General features: G+C 49.6%; 1 protein-coding gene across 1 annotated transcript; it reads left to right on the top strand.

The window, feature by feature from the left end:
- The first annotated feature begins 3,689 nt into the window (after positions 1-3,689).
- Trafd1 (TRAF-type zinc finger domain containing 1) lies at positions 3,690-18,639 on the top strand. Its single transcript, XM_052755247.1, has 12 exons — positions 3,690-3,814; positions 5,281-5,342; positions 10,540-10,675; positions 10,752-10,805; positions 11,412-11,817; positions 12,334-12,540; positions 14,847-14,923; positions 15,522-15,752; positions 16,388-16,508; positions 17,024-17,363; positions 17,782-17,854; positions 17,984-18,639. The coding sequence occupies exons 1-12, from the start codon at positions 3,707-3,709 to the stop codon at positions 18,038-18,040; spliced, it is 1,872 nt and encodes a 623-aa protein (XP_052611207.1). The 5' UTR covers positions 3,690-3,706; the 3' UTR covers positions 18,041-18,639.
- Positions 18,640-19,144: the final 505 nt, after the last annotated feature.

Here is a 19,144-nt window from a genome sequence, read left to right as displayed (position 1 = left end):
ACACAATCACACACATATACTCACACACACACTCATACATATACACACACATACATACATACTTATATATTCACACACATATACACACACACTCACATACATACATACTTATACATACACACACACACACAAATAATAATAAATCAAATAAATCCAGCCACAAAGTTGTGCTGGTTTTCTGCTCTTTTTCACAAGAAATACCCAGGCAAGTCCAGGGAAACAGAAGTTAATGGAGATAAAGGGGGAAGGTGGTGGTGCTGTTTCTCTGGGGGCTAACAAGAATGTTTACAGTTAGATTCCAGGAATGGTTTGGCCACATAACTGTGAATACATTTCTTTCTTTTCCTTTTTTTCTTTTGGTTTTTCAAAACAGGGTTTCTCTGTGTGGCCGTGGCCGGCTGTCCTGGAACTCACTCTGTAGACCAGGCTGGACTTGTAGACCTTGAACTCAGAATCTGGTTGCCTCCACCACCCAGCTAATATATTTCTTAAAAAAACATTTAATGTAGAAATGGGTGAAATTGGCCGGGCAGTGGTGGAGCACGCCTTTGATCCCAGCACTCGGGAGGCAGAGGCAGATCTCTGTGAGCTCGAGGTCAGCCTGGTCTACAGAGAGAGTTCCAGGACAGCCAGGACTGTTTCACAGAGAAACCCTGTCTCGAAAAACCAAAAATAAAATAAAATAACTAAACTAACTAACCATACCTTTGTCCCAGCTTTTTGGAGAAGGCGGCTGGAAGAAGATAGGGTGTCTAGGGTGGGGTACTGGGTGCATTGCCAGGGATCCAGAGTCACTCCCTGCTAGAGAATACAAAATAATCCAGGGCTGGTGAGGTGGCTCTGAGGGTAAAGGTGCTTGCTGCCAAGCCTGATGACCAGGGTTCAATCCTGGGGACCCACATGGTGAAGGAGAGAACTGATTCATGAAGGATGTCCTCTGACCTCCATATTCATGCCCAAGTCCGCACCAACAGCATCCTTGTTACACACAACACAAGCACTAATGAATAAAATACATTTAATTTTTTAATTAAAATTTTTTTGGTATTTTTTTAATGTGCACATTTGTCTATGTGAGGGTGTTGGATCCCCTGGGCCTGGAGTCACAGGCAACTCTGAGCTGCTATATGGGTTCAGGAAACTGAACTTGGGTCCTCTGGAGGAGCAGCCAGTGCTCTTAACCACTGAGCAATCTCTCCAGTCCCTAAAATACATTTAAAAAGGGAATTCAATTCAATAACAATTTTGGAGCCTGGCGTGGTGGTGAATGTCTTTAGCCCCAGCATTCAAGTCAGAGCTTTGTGGGTTTGAGGCCAGTCTGGTTTATACAGGGAGTTTCAGGGCAGCTAGGGTTACACAGTGAGATCCAGTCTCAAAAGAAAACAAATTTGTTCCCAGGAGGTGGTGGTACCCAGCACTCAGGAGGCAGAGGCAGACGGATCTCTGAGTTCAAGGCCAGCCTGGTCTACATAATGAGTTCCAGGACAGCCAGAACTACACAGAGAAACCATGTCTTGAAAAACAAACCAAAACCAAAACCAAAACCGAACAAGCAAAAAAAAAAAAAAAAAAAAAAAAAAAGAAAACAAATTGGGTGACTTTTAATTTCTATCATGAAGCAGCAAAAACAAAAACAATAACTAGAAGAAACTGGAGTTAAACTCCTAGAGCACCTTGTTATAACTCAGCGAGTATGGAGACTCTTCCAAAGTCAGCTCCAGTCCAAGCTGGGCATCGGGCCAGGGGTCCGCAAATCTGAGCAGCTGCTGCAAAGTCAGAGGGAGGGAGGGAAGGGGCAGGCAGCAGGGACCAGAAGCTCAAGCTTCCTGTCAGGGAGAGCCTTGCTCTGAGGTAAGGGTTGGGGGTGGGTGGTAGCATCAGGGGGTGGGTGGGAGTAGTGACAGCCTTGGCTCGGGACAGGGCGCTCCTTCCCTCAGCCTGGCAGAGCCTGGAGCCTGGCTGGGCTGAGAAGGGAAGGGCACCGCCTCCCCTGGGGCTTTATCCAAATTCCACACAGTCAGGGCTGAAGCCGTCAGAGAGATGTTTAGGCTAGGACATTCAGATGCAGTTAATCTGCTGCACATGTGGACACAGAGGGCCGTCCAAGACCAAATATTAATTTAACATTTTCACATGGGATTGATCATGTTCACTCTCACTTACACTCTCTTCCAACACCCCTTCTTCTGATCTCTTTCCTTTTCTCCGCTAGCCCCCGTCTCCGTTCATGTCTTTGCTTTAGACAGAGTCTCTCTATGTAGCCCTGGCTGTCCTGAAACTCCCTGAGATCCACCTGCCTCTGCTTCCCGAGTTCTGGGAACAAGGTGGGCACCACCAGGCTGAGCTGTTTATTTATTTATTTTTTGGACGGAGGGTCTCACTCTGTAGACCAGGCTAGCCTAGAATGCACAGAGATCTTCCTGCCTCAGCCTCTCTAGTGCTGGGATTCAATGTGTTCACCACCACATTGAGCCCCAAACTTTAATTATAAACAAAGCTAAAGGGTTAAGCTGAACCTGAGGTAGTCAGTATTCCCACATTATTCCTCATCCGCCTGGGCTGTCCTTTCCCCTGTAAACTCCAAATTCAAAGGAGCCTCTGAGTCACTTTCCCAGGGAGGATAGTGAGTTGTTTCCAGGAGACAGGACTGCCGTTCTCTTGTTTATTTCTTCCGAATGTATTTATATCACGTTGGGAAACATGTGGGGCATCTGGAACTTTCCTCCGCTCCCGATGGGAATGTTAGTTAAATGGTGCCGTCACTTTCGGAAACAGTTTGTCAGTTAAAAAACAGAAACATGGGTAACCAACCACAGCAGCAGAGCCAACAGTGAGCCCACAGTTCTAATTTCAAATATTTGAGAGAAATAGAAAAACATATGGCAATTAGCTGGGTGAGGTAGCGCAAGCCCGCAACCCCAGGATTTGGGAAACGGAGGCAGGAGGATATTGAGTTTAAGGTTGGCACACAGGCAGTTGAGCCCAGAGTGCTGGGATTAAAGGTGTGTGCCTCTGTGCTCTGTTTTTCTCTTTCACGTAAAAAAAAAAAACAAAAACCTTACTTCTTGTATGTGTGTGTGTGTGTGTGTGTGTGTGTGTGTGTCTGTATGTCTGCAGAGGGACAGAAGCTGCAGATATCCTGGAGCTGGACATAAAGGAAGTTGTGAGCCACCTGTTGTGGGCGCTGAGACCCGAACTCGGGTCCCCTATAAGAGCAGCAGGTGCTCTTAACCGCGGAGCCATCTCTGCAGCCACATAGCTTAAGTGTGCTCTTTGCAGTTTACACGTCGCCAGTTTAGACTTAGAATTTTCCCCTTCTATCCATTAGGTATGTGGTGCTCAGGTGAGGCGCTCCACCAAGGCCTGGAGGAGACTTTGGCTGTCACATCGGCGTCTCCGGTGCCTCCAAGAGGCCTGGCACGAGGAAGTGTTAACGACAAGGATGGCGAGCGGGTATTAACGGCCCATGACAAAGCACAAACGCCACCCACCGCCTTACTGGGCACATCGGGAGTGTTTGCCTAGTATTATTCAGGCAATCAGTGCCTGCGTCTGCAGAGGCCTCCGCTTTCAGATGTGAGGGAGGCGGGGACCTGTAGGCCACGCCCCCTGGGCACCGTGAGCCAATGGGGGGTGAGGGGGCGGGCCAGAGGGAGCGGCAGCGCTGCCGTCCAATGGGCGTCCGGCCTTGCCCCTCGGCCGCCCAATGGGCGCCGGCCCTCGGCGACGGGGGGTAGCGGCCGGGCGGCTAGGCCGTTGTTGGCGCGGGGCGGCCGAGGCGGCTGTGGCGGCGGCGTTCCCGCTGGGCTCCGAGGTGAACGTGGGCGGCGGCGGCGGCGGGGTGGGGCGGGGCGGGTGGCGAAGGCGGCCGAGGCCGAGGCTCGCGGCGGGAGGCGGAGGCGGAGGTCGGGCTGGCTCCAACCGCTGCGGCCCGCGGAGAGCAGAGCGGCCGCTCCCCGAGGCGCCGCCGTGGCGTGTGGCCCGGCCTGCCTCCGCCTCCCCGGGCCTTCCGCCCGCAGAGGCTTCCCCGCCGGCGCTGGAGGTCCGTCCGCCCCGCAGCCCGCTTTGTCTGCGAGCTTTCCCCTAGACGCTCACCTTAGGTTACCTGGTTTGATGGGCTTGGTTTCCGGGCTCTGCTACATGCGACTCTTGAATTCGTTAGATAGTGGCAGGTGGCTTGACAATGCCCAGATCAGCCTGGCGCCCGGTTAGCACCTAAATCTATTTCTGTGTCATGGGGAGGAGTGATGTAAACACTGGCGCTGCCGTGGCCAGCCAGCGCTTCGCCCTCTGTACCGAGAGCGAGAGAAAGGGCTGGAGCGGACCGCCTTTGCCTGGCGTGCCCCGGGTGGGAGGGCTTCAAACTTGACAGAGAAAAAAACAAAACAAACCAAACAAACATGGTAGGTCCCATCTCAGTTAAGTAGGCAGCATTACCGATCATCCTGTTCCTTTTGATATGATGTACCAACATGAGCTCTCTGCTGCTTTCTTTCTTTCTATTTTTTTGGGTAGTGTTTTTTTTTTTTTGAAAGAGGGTCTCATGCATCCCAGGTTGGCCTTGAACTTACTAACTTACCATGTCGCCAAGAAGGTTTTGAACTTCTGATTCTTCTGCCTCCATATCCCTAGTGGTAAGATGATAGGCATGTACCATCACGCCCAGTTTTATGGCTGGTCAGGGAACACAGGGCCCTGTACCACCTGAGCCCCAGCCGAGGCTCATCACGTCAATGATGCTGCTGCCGAAAGTGTAGTCCCAAGAAAATATCAGACAGACCCAGACAGAAGGATTTTCTACAAAATAACTGGCCAGTAGCTAGAAACTACCAGTAACTGCTGGCAGCTAGCAAGGTCTGATTAAGGTACTAATTAGCCAAATAAGCTGTGAATGTGGAAAAACTGGAGCACTTTCAAATCGGATTGAGGAGCAGCATCTGAGAGCTTTATGTGTTCCAGGGTTGAAACTGAACCAGAAAAGGGGATTGATTGGTGGTCTCACTGGCATTTGAATGAAGCCTGTAAATTGGCTACAGTTATTTTTAAAATTAGTAGTAGGACTTAAGAATGTTAACTTTTACTGCAGTTGGGTGAAGGGCATAAGGGACTTCTTTGTATTTTAAGCTTTTTTTTGCAACATTTTGTAAGTCTAATTATTTTTTTAAATTGGAAATTTAAAAAGTAGTGAAAAGGAATGTCCCCAAATTTCTCTTCTTTTGCATGCCATCCCTAAAACAGAAACGAAACAGAAAGTGACATCTCTTCCTTTGCATTTTTCAGGAAGAGCCAACCAAGATGGCCGAGTTTCCAGATGACCCGGCTGCTCGGCTGTGTGACAACTGGTAAGACATGGAATCGAAAGGGTTGCCATGAGGCCATGCCAGCTCTGTAAAGACTTGGGTGTTTTCTTTCCCGGTTGTGACTGGCCATACATGTGACCTGTGTCAGTCATTGTGACTGGAGCTTTTTAACCACTTGGGTAAATTGCTTGTTTAGAATTTGACAGGAAGGTGTCTCTGGGTAGAATGAGGATTGAAATGGATCAGGCTGGGACTTGGGGCTCTGGCTTGCCTTTCATGAATAACTTAGCAAGATAGGACTAGGCCTGAAGAGATGGCCAAATGGTTGGAGCACTGCCTCTAACCTCTAATCCTCTTCCAGAGGACCCAGGTTTGGTTTCTAGTGCCCAGTGGTGGCTCACAACCATCAGAAACTCCAGACACACATTTGTACAGACATGCATGCAGGCAAAACACCCATACATAGAATAAAATAAATACTTTTTTTTTTCTTTTTATGTTTTTTGAGACAAGGTTTCCCTGTGTAGCTTTGGTGCCTGTCCTGGAACTCACTCTGTAGACCAGGCTGGCCTCGAACTCACAGAGATCCCCCCCCACCCCACCCCCCTGCCCCCTCAGTGCGGGATTAAAGATGTGTTCCACCAACACCACCCAGCTCAAAAGAAATAAAAGTTAAAAAAAAAAAAAAAAAAAAGATGCTGGAGCTAGGTGTGGTGGTACATACCTTAATTCCAGCACTCCGGAGGCAGAGGCAGGGAGATCTTTGTGAGGATGAGGCCAGCCTGGTCTACAGTGTACTATATAGGGAGACCCTTCTCAAAAAAACAAAGCAAGCAGAAAAACAAACAGACCACAAACCACTGGATTGGTTTGGATCCCCACCTTTTTGGGAGGTGGGGTTAGTGGTAGGGATTGTACGCAGCCTTGTGCCTTGCAGACAAGCTCTGCCACTGAGCCTCCTTCAGCTCCTACAGTCTTCATTCACATGTAAGAAGTGAACGCATTTTTTCATCTGTCCCCAAAAGTATGTTGTTGTTGTTTTTTTTTTTGAGACAGAGTCTCACTGGCTGGCCCGGAACTCTTTGTAGAGCAGGTTGGCCTTGAACTCAGAGATCCACCTGCCTCTGCCAGTGTGATGGAAGGAGTGATTTCCCTCAGTGGCCTCAGAGTCTGTTGTCATCTTTGTGGTGACAGGAAAGTTAGCTGAGCGGCTCAGGATGAACTTTTCCTTTTCTTTCTGTGGCGCGTTTGGAGATAGGGTCTTGCTGTGTAGTCCAGGCTGGCCTGGGATTGAGTGTGCAGCCTCTAGAGCTCTGGGATGACAGGTATGAGTCACATGCTGGGTTTGTCTTTTTGAGATGGTTCATGTAGCTCAAGCTAGTTTCAAACTCAACAGTCAAAGATGACCTAAACCCCAGACCGTCTTTCTATCTTTACTTTCCAAGCACTGGATTCAGAAGTGTGAGCTACCATTCATAGCTACAGTATTATTAACTCTTCCGTTACTGGGGAGTAAACCCAGGGCTTCTCGGGAGCAGCACATGCCACCATGCCTCCTTACCACCACCACCCCCTTCCCCCCACCCCCTTTCAGCGCAGGGGATTAAATCTGGGGCATATGCTAGCAGGAACCAGACTCCTAAGTTGCCATGTTTGATTGTTATCATGTCGTGGTTGCAGGACTGCTGGTGAGGTCTGCAGCAGTCTTGAATGCTAAGCTTAATATTTTTATGTTTTTTTAACCCAAGTGTAGAAAGGGAAACTTAAAAAATGTTTGTATGTGAGTATGGGGGTATGTAAGTGCTGCTGCATATCCGTGGTCAGAGAACATCTTTCAGGACTCGGTTCTCGATTTCCACCATGGGGCCACTGCCTGCTGGGATGAGAACTGGGCAGGTAGGTGAGAGGAGCTGGTTCCTGGTGTGGCTTTCTCCAGAATTTTCCCTCTTCCTTTGAGATAAGGTTTGTTTTGCTGTGTAGCTCCAGACTAGCTTTAAATTTGGTTTGTAGCCTAGTCTAGCTCCAATTCATGATCTTCCTGCCTTAGCCTCCTGAGTGCTGGGATCATGGGCATGCACTATTCCTGGCTCCACTGATACACTCTCTCAAGATTTGTTTTTATGTGTGAGTGGTTTGTCTGCATGTATGTATGTGCACCATGTGTGTGCCTCATGCCTATGGTGACCAGAAGAGGGCACTGGATCCCCTGGGGCTGGAGTTAGAGGTGGTGGTGAGCCACCCTGTAGTTCTGGGAACTGACCCTGGGTCCTCTGCAAGAGCAGTGAGTGTTCTTATCCTCTGAGCCATCCTTCCAGCCTTTTAGTAAGAACCAATATTCTTACTGAAAACTACTGAAGAAAGAACTTTGTATTCTTTGTGTGTGTATGTGTGTACATGTGTAGTGGGTGTCTTGCCATTTCAGCAAGACTGGTTGGTCACAAGCCCCAAACCTGCCTGTCTCTGCTATGAGACCCGGCTTTTTTTTTTTTTTTTGGTTTTTCGAGACAGGGTTTCTCTGTGTAGCTTTGCGCCTTTCCTGGAACTCACTTTGTAGACCAGGCTGGCCTCGAACTCACAGAGATCCACCTGGCTCTGCCTCCCGAGTGCTGGGATTAAAGGCGTGCGCCACCACCGCCCGGCGAGACCCGGCTTTTACATGTGCCTGGGAACCTAAACTCGGGTTGTGTTGGCTCAGCAAGCACCTTGCCCACTGAGTGGAGCTGCAGCGCGGGGAGGCTGTTCTGGGCTTCACTTCCACGTGGCAGTGAAGGGAGATGCCGGTGGAGAGCTCGAGCAGAGCCCTGGCTGCTGGCCCTGCCCTCATGGGTAAAGGGTGCATTTTCGAGAGTGACTGTCCACTGGTGCTCCCTGCCTGCCACTTCCGACTCTCCGAGCATCATCTGTGTGTCTGTGTAAGGGGCTCCATCATCATTGGCGTGGATAAAATAAGAAAATGTGACTTGAGAAGCAAAATGACATTTGGCTGAGACATCCTGATTTTCAGTCTGTTCTACTTTGGAGGAGTCTGAGGCCTGGGACGGTGTATAAATAACTGTGCTAAGGGAGTTCAGACAGCACGAGGGAGAATCTGGTGAAAACAAGGTTACCCGAGCAGAGCACCTGAGGAGAAAGCAGCTTAGCATGGAGGACTGACTAGCCCATGCCTGCTGGCCGGCCTGAGGAACTGTTTGCATTGCAGGCTTTGGAAGCTGGTCTGGGGGGTGCTGTAGAGATGGCTCAGGGGTTAAGAGCATGTACCACTCCAGCGGAGGACCTGAGTTCAGTTCTCAGCACCAACATCTGGTGGTTCACAATCACCTGTTCTAGGGGAATCAGATGCCTCTGGCCTCCATGGACACATACCCATGCATACATGCATGTAAAAAATTATGAAACTAAATCTTTTTTAAAAAGTTGGGTTTCAAATAAAAAGCTAGGTGTGGTGGCACATGCCTTTAATCCCAGGAGGGACTCTAGAAGTAGAGGTAGGAGAATCTCTGTGAGTTCAAGTTCAGCCTGATCTACAGAGCAAGTTCGAGGACAGCTAGAGCTGTTACACAGAGAAACCCTGTCTTGGAAAGAAAAAAAAAAGTTAGTTTTGGGCTGGATAGATGGTTCAGTGATTAATAGTGCTCTTACAGAGGACCTAGGCTCAGTTCCCATATTGTGGCTCACAAGCTGTCTGTAACTCCAGTTTCAGGGAAGCCGATGCCCTCTTCTGGCTTCCATGGGCACCAGGCATGTACATAGCATGAACACACACATACATGTAGGCATAGCACTCATATACACAAACTAAATATATCTAAAATAAAACCATGGTGGTCTTTAGCCAGGCATGGTGGCACATACCTTTGATTCTAGCACCTGGAAGGCAGAGGCATGTGGCCAACCTGGTCTACATAGAGAGACCCTGTTTCACAAAAAAAGAAAAAAACCAAACAAACAAACAAAAAACAGTTGGTCTTTGGAGTTTTCTCTGTCATCTCTCTGTTTTTTTTCCCCCTTAGTTTTTTTTCCCCCCGAGACAGGGTTTCTCTGTGTAGTTTTGGTGCCTTTCCTGGATCTCGCTCTGTAGAGCAGGCTGGCCTCAAACTCACATCCACCTGTCTGGCTCCCATGTTGTGTGCCATCATATCTGTCTTTCTGTCATCCCAGCACATGATCCCAGCAAACAAATCTCGATGAGTTCGAGGCCAGCCTGGTCTACAAAGTAAGTTCCAGGACAGCCAGGGCCACACAAAGAAACCCTGTCTTGAAAGACCAAAAATAGTAGATAGATAGATAGATGATAGACAGACAGACAGATAGATGATAGATAGATAGATAGACAGATAGATGATAGATATATAGATGATAGATAGATATGGAGATGATAAGTAGACAGATGATAGATAAATGGATAAGGTATTCTTCAGCATTGAAGTTGCATTGGACACAACTAGGCAGTTAGTAGAAAAGTGGGTTGTGATTTAAAGTACTTTTTTCCGATGTAGTATCACGTTTTACGTTTTTATTGTGTGTGTGTGTGCACACATGCACATGCATGCCACCCTGTGCAAGTGAAGGTCAAGGGACACCATTTTGGAATCAGTTCTCTGTCCACCTACCATGTGGATCCTCGGGATCAAATTTAGGTTGCTAGGCTTGGCAACAAGTACTTTGGTTCACTGAGCCATCTCACCAGCCCCTGAAATTTTTGTGGTTACCTCTTTTCTTATGGTATCTAATAGTCCAGGACATGGGAGTATGAGGATTCGAAGGCTCCCCAAACCTGAGAGGCTGGGGAAGGAGGTCCGGGCCAACCAGAGCTACAACAGCAAGAGCCTGTCTCAAAAAGTAAAACAGTAGCAAATAAGCAAACAAACAGAAATAAAAATTGTTAGCCAGGCAAGGTAGTTCATACCTCCATTCCAACACCAGTAAGCTAGGGCAGGAAGATTGCTACGAATTTGAGAACAGTCTGTGTTCCAGTGTGAGAACTTGTCTCAAAAAACAAGCAGGACATGGTGGTCTACACCTACAGTCTCACCTCTGGGAGGTAGAGAAAGGAAGATCAAGGTCTTTCCCACATAGTGACTTGAGGCCAGCCTGGGCTACATGAGATCCTGTGTGAAAAGACAAACACAAAACCAAAATGTTCGTGGCGACAAAGACCTATGGGAGGTGACAGCACTGTGTGAGAAAAGTCATGCATCAGTTAGTCACCCTTGCCTTTTTCTTCGGCTTCTTTCTGTAGCAAAAAGGAAATTCCTGTGTTTAATTTTACCATCCATGAAATCCACTGTCAAAGGAACATTGGTGTGTGCCCTGTCTGCAAGGAGCCCTTCCCCAAATCTGACATGGACGTCCACATGGCCACAGAGCACTGTCAGGTGAACGCCCTTCCCCAGATGTGCACTGGGAAAGCATGCTGTTCCAGAGCCGCTTGACTGACTCTCTGTATCCTAGGTGACGTGTAAATGTAACAAGAAGCTGGAGAAGAGGCAGTTCAAGCAGCACACGGTTTGTCCCGGGAAGGAGGGACTTCTGGGCCAGGCCCTGCTCAGACCAGAGCCGCGTGCAGCAAGAAAGCCCGTACACAGCCTGTCTCCACCAGCCCTGTGCAGACCTAGGCTCAAGGCCCCGTTGAAGCTTTGGCTGGCTCCGGCCAGATGGGACTACCTAGCTCTTGTACTCCCTCTGTTTGGAACTTTGTCCTTTCCCCTTGGGAACCAAGTCTGTCTGTCCGGTGGGGTTTACCTATTGCTGCCTTCTGGGACATATGAAACCAAGTCCATGGCTCATTCTATGTGTTAAAAGCTGGCTTTTCCTTTCCCTTTTAATTATTTTTAGTTAGTGTGTGAATGTGCTGTCTGTGTGCCACAGTGCACATGTGGAGGTCAGGGTAACTTGTGGGAGTCAGTTCTTCCTCCACCGTGTAGATCCTGGACCTCAAACTCAGGCTGTCAGCTTTGGTGGCAAGCACCTTTCCTTGCAGCTCATAGTTCTTAGAAAGCATAGCATCCCAGCCAGGGTTGGAGAAGACCGAAGCAGATACTTGGTGTTCTTGCCCTGTGCTGAACTCCAGCCTCTCTGTGTATAATAAGCCCTTCCTGCCTTGCCTTGCAGGAGACCGAGTGTCCTCTGCGGCTTGCTGTCTGCCAGCACTGTGATCTGGAGCTTTCTGTTCTGAAGCTGAAGGAGCATGAGGATTACTGCGGTGCCCGGACAGAGCCGTGTGGCAGCTGTGGGCGCAACGTGCTGGTGAAAGAGCTGAAGACTCACCCTCAAGTCTGTGGGAGGGTGGAGGAGGAAAAGAGAAATGAGGCGGCCATCCCTCCTGATGCCTACGATGAATCATGGAGTCAGGATGGAATGTGGATTGCATCCCAGCTCCTCCAACAAATTGAGGCCCTGGACCCTCCCATGAGACTCCCTGGAAGGCCCCTGAGAGCCTTTGAGTCGGACCCTTTCTACAGTCGGACTGTCAGCCAGAGGAACACGACAGCCCATTTTCCAATTCAGAATAATCTGTGTGAGTTGTGCTTAGCCTAGGAGATGGGAATGGGGCCACAGTCCTAGGACTAAAGGGCAACAGATCTTGATGCTAGAAACATGACCGTCCCTGTGACACTGGGAAGGAGGTGACTTGCCTGTACAGCAGGGATGATGAACCCTGTGGTATGCTGGTGGTGACAGGCCTGACATTGTCCTTAGTCCCCAAGGCACTTGCAGCATGCCCTCAGGTTGTGTACAGGGAAGGGTCGGCTCAGGTTGTCTAGGCAGCCTGACTGCGTAATCGTAGTGCAGATAAGATGTGAGCAGTGTGCAGCAGCTGCTTGTCTTAGTGATGGTTGAGTAGTACTGCTGACTAGTCATTTGTTTATGCTCCTAATGGGGTGTTGTTTCATGGCAGATGTCAGGTTCAGAGGCCCCTGAAGGCAGAGGGCTCAGGTCACTAGAGGGGTCGGCAGGTCCTGTTAACCCTGCCAGGTTGTCAGGCATGGATGGTGGCAATCGCTAACGTGCTAATGAGTTGTTTCCTTCCCAGTTGAAGAACAAGAAAGGCAGGAAAGGAATAGAAGCCGGCAGTCCCCAAAGGAGAGCGGTGAAAATAACTCACATTTGGACTTCATGTTGGCCCTGAGTCTGCAGAATGAGGGACGGGCCTCCAGCATGGCAGAACAGGGCTTCTGGGGCTCTGTGCCAGAGGCTGATCCAGCACGTGGTGGGCCCTCTTCTCTGGGTAACAAAAAGGGTGAGTTTGCTTATTTTACATAGACTCTACAATTCTGTATTATTTTTATGAGTGATTTGCTTGTTTGTATGCATATGTACCATGTGCATTCAGTGCCTCAGGAGGCTGGAAGTACCTAGAACTAGAGTTACAGTGGTTGTGAGACACCATTCAGGTGCCAGGAAGAGAACCCAGGTCCTCTGCAAGAGCAGCAGTGCTCTGAACCACTGAGCGGGCTCTCCGGCCTGTCACCACAGTGTTTGTGAGTCTTACATTCTATAGCTCCTATAAGATGGAAATGCTGGACTGGAGATGGCTCAGTGGGTAGAGGCACTTGTTGCCAAGACCAGCAATCCTCGGTTTGGAACCAACTCCCAGAGTTGCTCTTTGACAACACATGAGCCCCATGGCATGATTGTGCCATCTCCCACTACACACAAAAATTTAAAATAAATAAAGGTGTATTGACACACACCTTTAATCCCAGTACTTGGGAGGTGGAGGTAGGTGGATCCCTGTGAGTTTCAAGTCATGGCTGTATTGTGAGAACCTATCTCAAAAATACAGATTTTTTTTTTTTTTTTTAAAGTTTTCAAGACAGGGTTTCTCTGTATAGCTCTTGTTGTCCTGGAACTCACTCTATAGACCAGGCTGGCCTCACACTCTCAGAGATCCTCTGCCTGCCTCCATCTCCCGAGTGATGGGACTAAAGGTGTGCACCACCACCACCACCACCACCACCACCACCACCACCCCCCCCCCCCCCCCCCCCACCCCCAGCTGAAAATAGAAGTGTTTAATGAGATAGACTTCAGCTGTTTTTACCATACCCCCTCACCCCCTATTCTGCACTGTTTGAAGAACAGTGCAATGAATCCCACAGACTCATCTGTGTTCTGTGTTCTTTCTCCACACTTACCTTGATACATATCCCCCTGAGCTTTTGAAAGGTAATAGACACAGGACAGTCTGTGCTGAAATGCTCTGGCCTGTATTTCTTCACAAGAGCACTATGTAAACAAGACATGTCACAAAAATTTCTCACTTTATTCTTTTTTGAGACAGAGTTTCTCTCTGTATCTCTGGTTGTCCAGAAACTTACTCTGTAGACCAGGCTGGCCTGAACTCACAGAGATCCACCTGCCTCTGCCTCCCGAGTGCTGGGATTAAAGGTGTGCCCCACCCCCACCCCCGGCCATGGCTCTCACTCTTATATACTGTTCCTTAGCCCTTCTTGTTGTTCCAAGTTTTTTTTTTTTTTTTTTTTTTTTTTTTTGGTTTTTTCGAGACAGGGTTTCTCTGTGTAGCTTTGTACCTTTCCTGGAACTCACTTTGGAGACCAGGCTGGCCTCGAACTCACAGAGATTCGCCTGCCTCTGCCTCCCGAGTGCTGGGATTAAAGGCGTGCGCCACCACCGCCCAGCTTGTTCCAAGGTTTTATGCATTGGCACTTTGGTTTGGTTTTTTATTATTATTATTATTATTATTATTAGAGACAAGGTCTCACTATATAGTCTTGGCTGGCCTAGAACTCACAGAGAGCTGCTTGTCTCTGCCTTTGAGTGCTGGGATTAAAGGTGTGTGCCACTCCAGGCCACACTGGTAGTTTGAAAAGTCCATGGTAGCTGTCTGCAGAACATTCTTTCATGTCCAGTGTCTGAATACAGTTCTGTCAAGATGTGTCTACATCCTCTTCACTTTTTTTTTTTTTTTTTTCTTTTCAGACAAGCTGTCTCCGTAGCCCAGGCTGCCCTTGAATTTACTACCTTGCCTCATCCTCCCAAGTGATAAGGCTGTATAAGGTGTGCCATCATGCCAGGATTCCTGCTTGGTAGCAAAAGTCTGCAGCAAGGAAAATAAACAAACAAGCAAGCAAACAGCCAGGTGTGATGGCCCACGCCTTTAATCCCAGCACTCACAAGGCAGAGGCAGGCCAATCTCTGAGAGTTCGAGGTCAGCCTGGGCTATATAGTGAGTTCCAGGACAGCCAGGACTGTCTTGGAAAAACCAAAACCAACCAAACAAAAAAATCTACAAGAAGTCTGTGCTTGATGGCCCTTTAAGGGGTTCTTCCTTCATTATGTTTAGCTCATTCTTTACCTAATTGTTTCTTTTCTTTTAAAAAGTGTCCTGTTTCCAAACGATCCTTCTCAAACTTTCGAGAATTTCCTTTTCCTGTGTGTGTAACCTGCCCTTGAACCAGATTGGAATTTATTCCGTGTCCTTTTCAAGGCAGTCCAGCACTCCAGCTGGCCCAAGTCAGACTTGTGTGTCAGATCCTCTACGGGTGAAGGGGTTGACCGCAGTTCTTGTTCCCGTGGCCCCAGGTGCAGCTGACGAGACCCTGCTGCCCTGTGAGTTCTGTGAAGAGCTGTACCCGGAAGACCTGCTCATTGACCATCAGGTGTGTGTTACGTGACAGCATCAGACAGGAGCCAGGAGCAGGCTGTGGTTAGTGTGACAAGCCGCAAGAGGCCTTACTGAGTACAGTGCCTGTGGTGAGGTCTGTTTTCACCACATGGCTGCAGCACTCAGCCTCATCCCCTTAGACTCAACTGACCTTTCTGCTTCAGCGTCCCTAGCAGTTGGGACCGTGGACACATAGCCCTGAGGCTGGTTATCAGGAGCCATGTTTCCCTGGTACTTGGTCTGTGCAGTGAGGCCTAGTCCAGCATTTATACGCTGCCATGTAGTCTCAACCTTGGGTAATGGGACGTATCCTGCTCTTAGAAGTGGTGTTGAACACTTTGAATACATCTAGTGTTTGGTCCTTTAACAAGGATAAAGAGACTGTTTGCCCTTTGCTCTGTCGTGTGGTCATGGGTGGTGTGTGATGGCAGGGGTGCGGTAGGGAACTGCAGAACGTGGAGGTGCTGTGGTGCTCTCTGGCCTCTCCAGCTCCAAACTCAGGGGGTTGAAGCAGTTTCTTGGAGAAAATGTTTTAGCAATGCAATTTTTCCTTAACCTCTTTTTTATTTTTTAACATGTGTTTTGAATGACAGACAAGCTGCAACCCTTCACATGCCTTACGTTCACTCAATACTGGCAGCTCTTCCCTCAGGGGGGTAGAGGATCCTGGTGTCATCTTCCAGAACTTTCTACAACAGGCAGCAAGTAACCAGTTAGACACTTTAATGGGCCTCAACAGCGCAGCTGCTGTGGAAGACAGCATTATCATCCCCTGTGAGTTCTGTGGGGTGCAGCTGGAAGAGGAGGTGCTGTTCCATCATCAGGTGAGAGTCCCTGGAGGTGCCCTCTGGTCTCCATGTGGGTCATCTGGGAGTGTGGTTGATGTCCTCCAGCCGCAGCCTGTCCTCAGAGCCCATGCGTCTGCATTGGAGACTGCATTCGGGCTGAGGTCTCCCTGACAGCAGAGGCTCTCCTGTCGTGCTGTTTGAGAGTTGTATCCAGCTCTGGCCATGTGGTGGCCTGGCTCTGTACTCTGCATGGGAGCATCTGGAAGGAAGGGCGCTATACTACATACTCCAGAGTCCTTTCCAGATTTCCAGTCTGGAAGCCCGGTTGTTCATGGGACATACTTTTTTCCTCCTCAGTCACCGTTTTTGTGAAGAGCCAGCATGCAGGCCTCCTTCCTTCCTTTCTTTGCTCTTTATCACCTAGGAGAGACTGGAATAACCCACCACCCCACCACTCCAGCCAAAGTACTTTCCTGACCTCTCCATACCAGCCCGTGCTTCATCCCTGCCCAGAGCTTCGAGAGCCCATGCTGGCTGGCTGTTCCTAGGGTCTGGCCTCCTCGTAGTTTCCAGACTTCTAATGGTTCTCAGTGGGTGTACATGATCACCCACCTGCTGTTGCTCTTCTCTCTCAACATCCTAAGTCCTCACTTGATTTTCTTTTTGTTTAGGACCAGTGTGACCAACGCCCAGCCACAGCGAACCACCATGCAATGGAGAGCATCCCTACACAGGATTCCCAGCCTGAAGACACTTCACCAGAGCTGCCCAGGAGGCGGGTCAAACACCAGGGTATCAGCTGGGACTGAGTTAGGCCACAGCACTGCTGGCTAGGGCCTGCTTCCCACTTCTCATCTCCAGGAGGCTAACCTGCACCACTGGTTGGCTTGCATGAGGGTCTCCTGGGGAACTGCTGAGGCTAAGTGGTCCCCACATGACCCCTAGCTGTCCTAAGTACAGCTTTTATAGAGTTGTGGATTCAGAGACAGGTGTGAGTCACAGTGCTGAGGTGAGCTGTGGCTCCTGACTGCCTTATTGTCTTCTGACTGGGCCTGTGAACTGTTTCTGAAACTTCCCACCACCAAGCCAATTGCAAACTACTTTTCAGAGTCTGCTGGCATCCATTTGCTGCTCAGTTAGGAGACTGACTTTGAGGATCGATCGGGAAGTCGGCATGCAGAGTGGGGAGAGAGTATCTGTCTCCTGCGGTGTTGTTAGTGGGAAGCAGTTGTCTGTTGTCTACCCCGAATCCAGCGCTACCAGCTAGAGTAGCCTTTCCTCTAAGCCATTGCTGCCTCTCTTTCCAGGAGACCTGGCTTCAGGCTACATGGATGATGTCAAGCAGGAAGCAGCAAAAGGAGGCTCCACCTACTCGCTGTCTCCCAGCAGAACCATGAACAACATGACTACCTGTAACCCAGTGTTGAACTCAGCATCAGGCCCCGGATCTGAGTGCCAGCCTAGCCCTCCTCGTGTGCTGAAGCTTAACAACTCAGACAGCCAGGACATCCGAGGGCGGAGTCGGGGCAGCCAGAATGGGCCTGCAGCATCTGGGCATGCTCCAGTGATCCACTCTATTCGAAATCTCTATCCAGAAAACCTTGTGCCCTCTGTTCCTCATGGGCCCTCTGGGAGGTATGGAGCCAGGTAAGCAGCACCCCAGCATGGAGCCGACTGTGGCTGAAGAGAGCATGGGCAGGCAGTCTGGGCTGGCGAGATGGCTCAGTGGGTAAAAGCCTGATGACTTAAGTTTGGTCCTCAGACCCCACCACAGGAAAACCAGGTCCACAGAGTTGTCCTCTGACCACCACATACACTGCACACACACAGAATAATTAATGCAGTGCGTTAAAAAGGTCTGTTCACACTGGTCCATCATGGTCCATGGTGTTGAGGGTGGAGCCCAGGAGCATGTGCTTGCTCAGCTCGGGCTCTGTCTGGTCACCCCCACTTCCACTGAGGAGTCTGGCTGTGCACAGGGAGGGGTTTGCTGTGCTGGTGTGCCCTTCTCCAGTCCTCTGAGTCCCCACATCTTAGCACGATGGTTCCTCATCTTTTTTTGCAGTGGGAGGAGTGATGGTGGTCGGAGCTCTCGGGTCACCCCTGCAGCTACCAGCTACCACAGCAGAACTCCAAAGGTAACTGGAGTCCAAAAGTTAGGCTCAGGGCAGATGCAGACGTGGCTGGTGGGCTGTTAGTGGCTTCTTATGAGGAGAGCTGGCTGGGAATTCTTTCTCTGCTTAGTCTTTCCTTTTGTTACTCAACAGGCAAAACCTCCGAAACAGCAGGGGGCAGGGGATGCAGAGGAGGAAGAGGAGGAGTAGTGAGGACCATGGGGGCCCTTACCGCCCACCCTATGAAGAGCAGCACATGCTGGTGCAGTGTCCAACTGCCCCTCAGGCTCATTAAGAGACTCCAGACTTTAATTTTTCCCAGGTTATGGCCGTTTTGTGTCTTTGAGATTGTGCTGTGGGTGTTTGGGTGTGAGGGGGGGCTAGCTGGGAGGCCCTGCTGCTCCTGTTGGGCAGCAGTGAGATGAGTGCATCTGTGGCCCTCTGGGCCCCTAAGGGCTCCATCCTGAGACATACCATCACCACTGCTTCTTGGTGCTTTGTGGGCCTGGTGGACAGAGAGGAGGGTTCTGGGAATCTCAGAGTTACCAGTGAAGCAGTTCTATCCCTTTGTGGGCCTAAGCTTGAGTTTATAGCATGTTAAAATGAGTTGAGCTACAGGTACACATGGAGTAGAGGCCACCTTGGTACTTGTGGGTCACCACCCTCTGTTCCTGATCGAGGGTACTGCTTTGTTCTCGATGCCCCCACCAGGGCCACGCCTGCCTTTATGCCTCTCCCTCCCCTTTTTATTTTACTGTTCTAATTATCTATTTCCTTGTAATAGAAATAAAGTTTGTATTCAGAGCTCAGCTGAGGCTTGTGGTTCTTTCTACAGAGATGGTGGAGTGTGCAGTCTCATTATATAGCCTAGGCTGGCTTTGAACTTGTAGGAAGACTGCAGGCACAGTTGAGGAAGTGGGCTCTTTGTCAGGTCAGCATGGGTTCCTTCTCAGAGTGCCCAGAATCAAGGGGTCATGTTCTTTTTTTTTTTTCCTAAGACGGTCTCATGTAGACCAGGCTGATCTCAAACTCTTGACTCTGCTGCCTGCCTGCCCTCACCTTAAGTGCTGGCAGTTTCCTCCAAAATTTGCCCTTTGGAGGAAACTCAAGAGGTTCACTGCAGCTGTGGTAGGACGTGGGGCCTAGAAGAGAAAAAGAAGGCTGCTCAGGAGCCTTAGTCTTGGGCCAGCCACAGTGCTGCACAACAGTGGAAGGCTGAGGAAGGCTCAGGATTTGTCTCAAAGCAAAACCCACAAAATCCTGAATTCCAAAGGGAGCCATGCCTTGGAAGGACAACCAGTCCTGCTTCAGCAC

This window comes from Peromyscus californicus, unplaced genomic scaffold, assembly GCF_007827085.1.
Source record: "Peromyscus californicus insignis strain IS unplaced genomic scaffold, ASM782708v3 Scaffold_2__1_contigs__length_46816999, whole genome shotgun sequence".
NCBI classification, from domain to species: domain Eukaryota; kingdom Metazoa; phylum Chordata; class Mammalia; order Rodentia; family Cricetidae; genus Peromyscus; species Peromyscus californicus.
Note: the sequence above shows the minus strand (reverse complement) of the source record. Positions and strands in the feature narration are given on the sequence as shown.

Excerpts from the sequence above, each read along its gene's own strand:
- Trafd1 (XM_052755247.1), top strand. The coding sequence starts at position 3,707 with ATGGGCGCCGGCCCTCGGCGACGGGGGGTAGCGGCCGGGCGGCTAGGC. Across the intron at positions 10,676-10,751 it reads TGGCCACAGAGCACTGTCAG|GTGACGTGTAAATGTAACAA; the intron begins GTGAACGCCCTT and ends TCTGTATCCTAG. Across the intron at positions 14,924-15,521 it reads ACCTGCTCATTGACCATCAG|ACAAGCTGCAACCCTTCACA; the intron begins GTGTGTGTTACG and ends TTTGAATGACAG.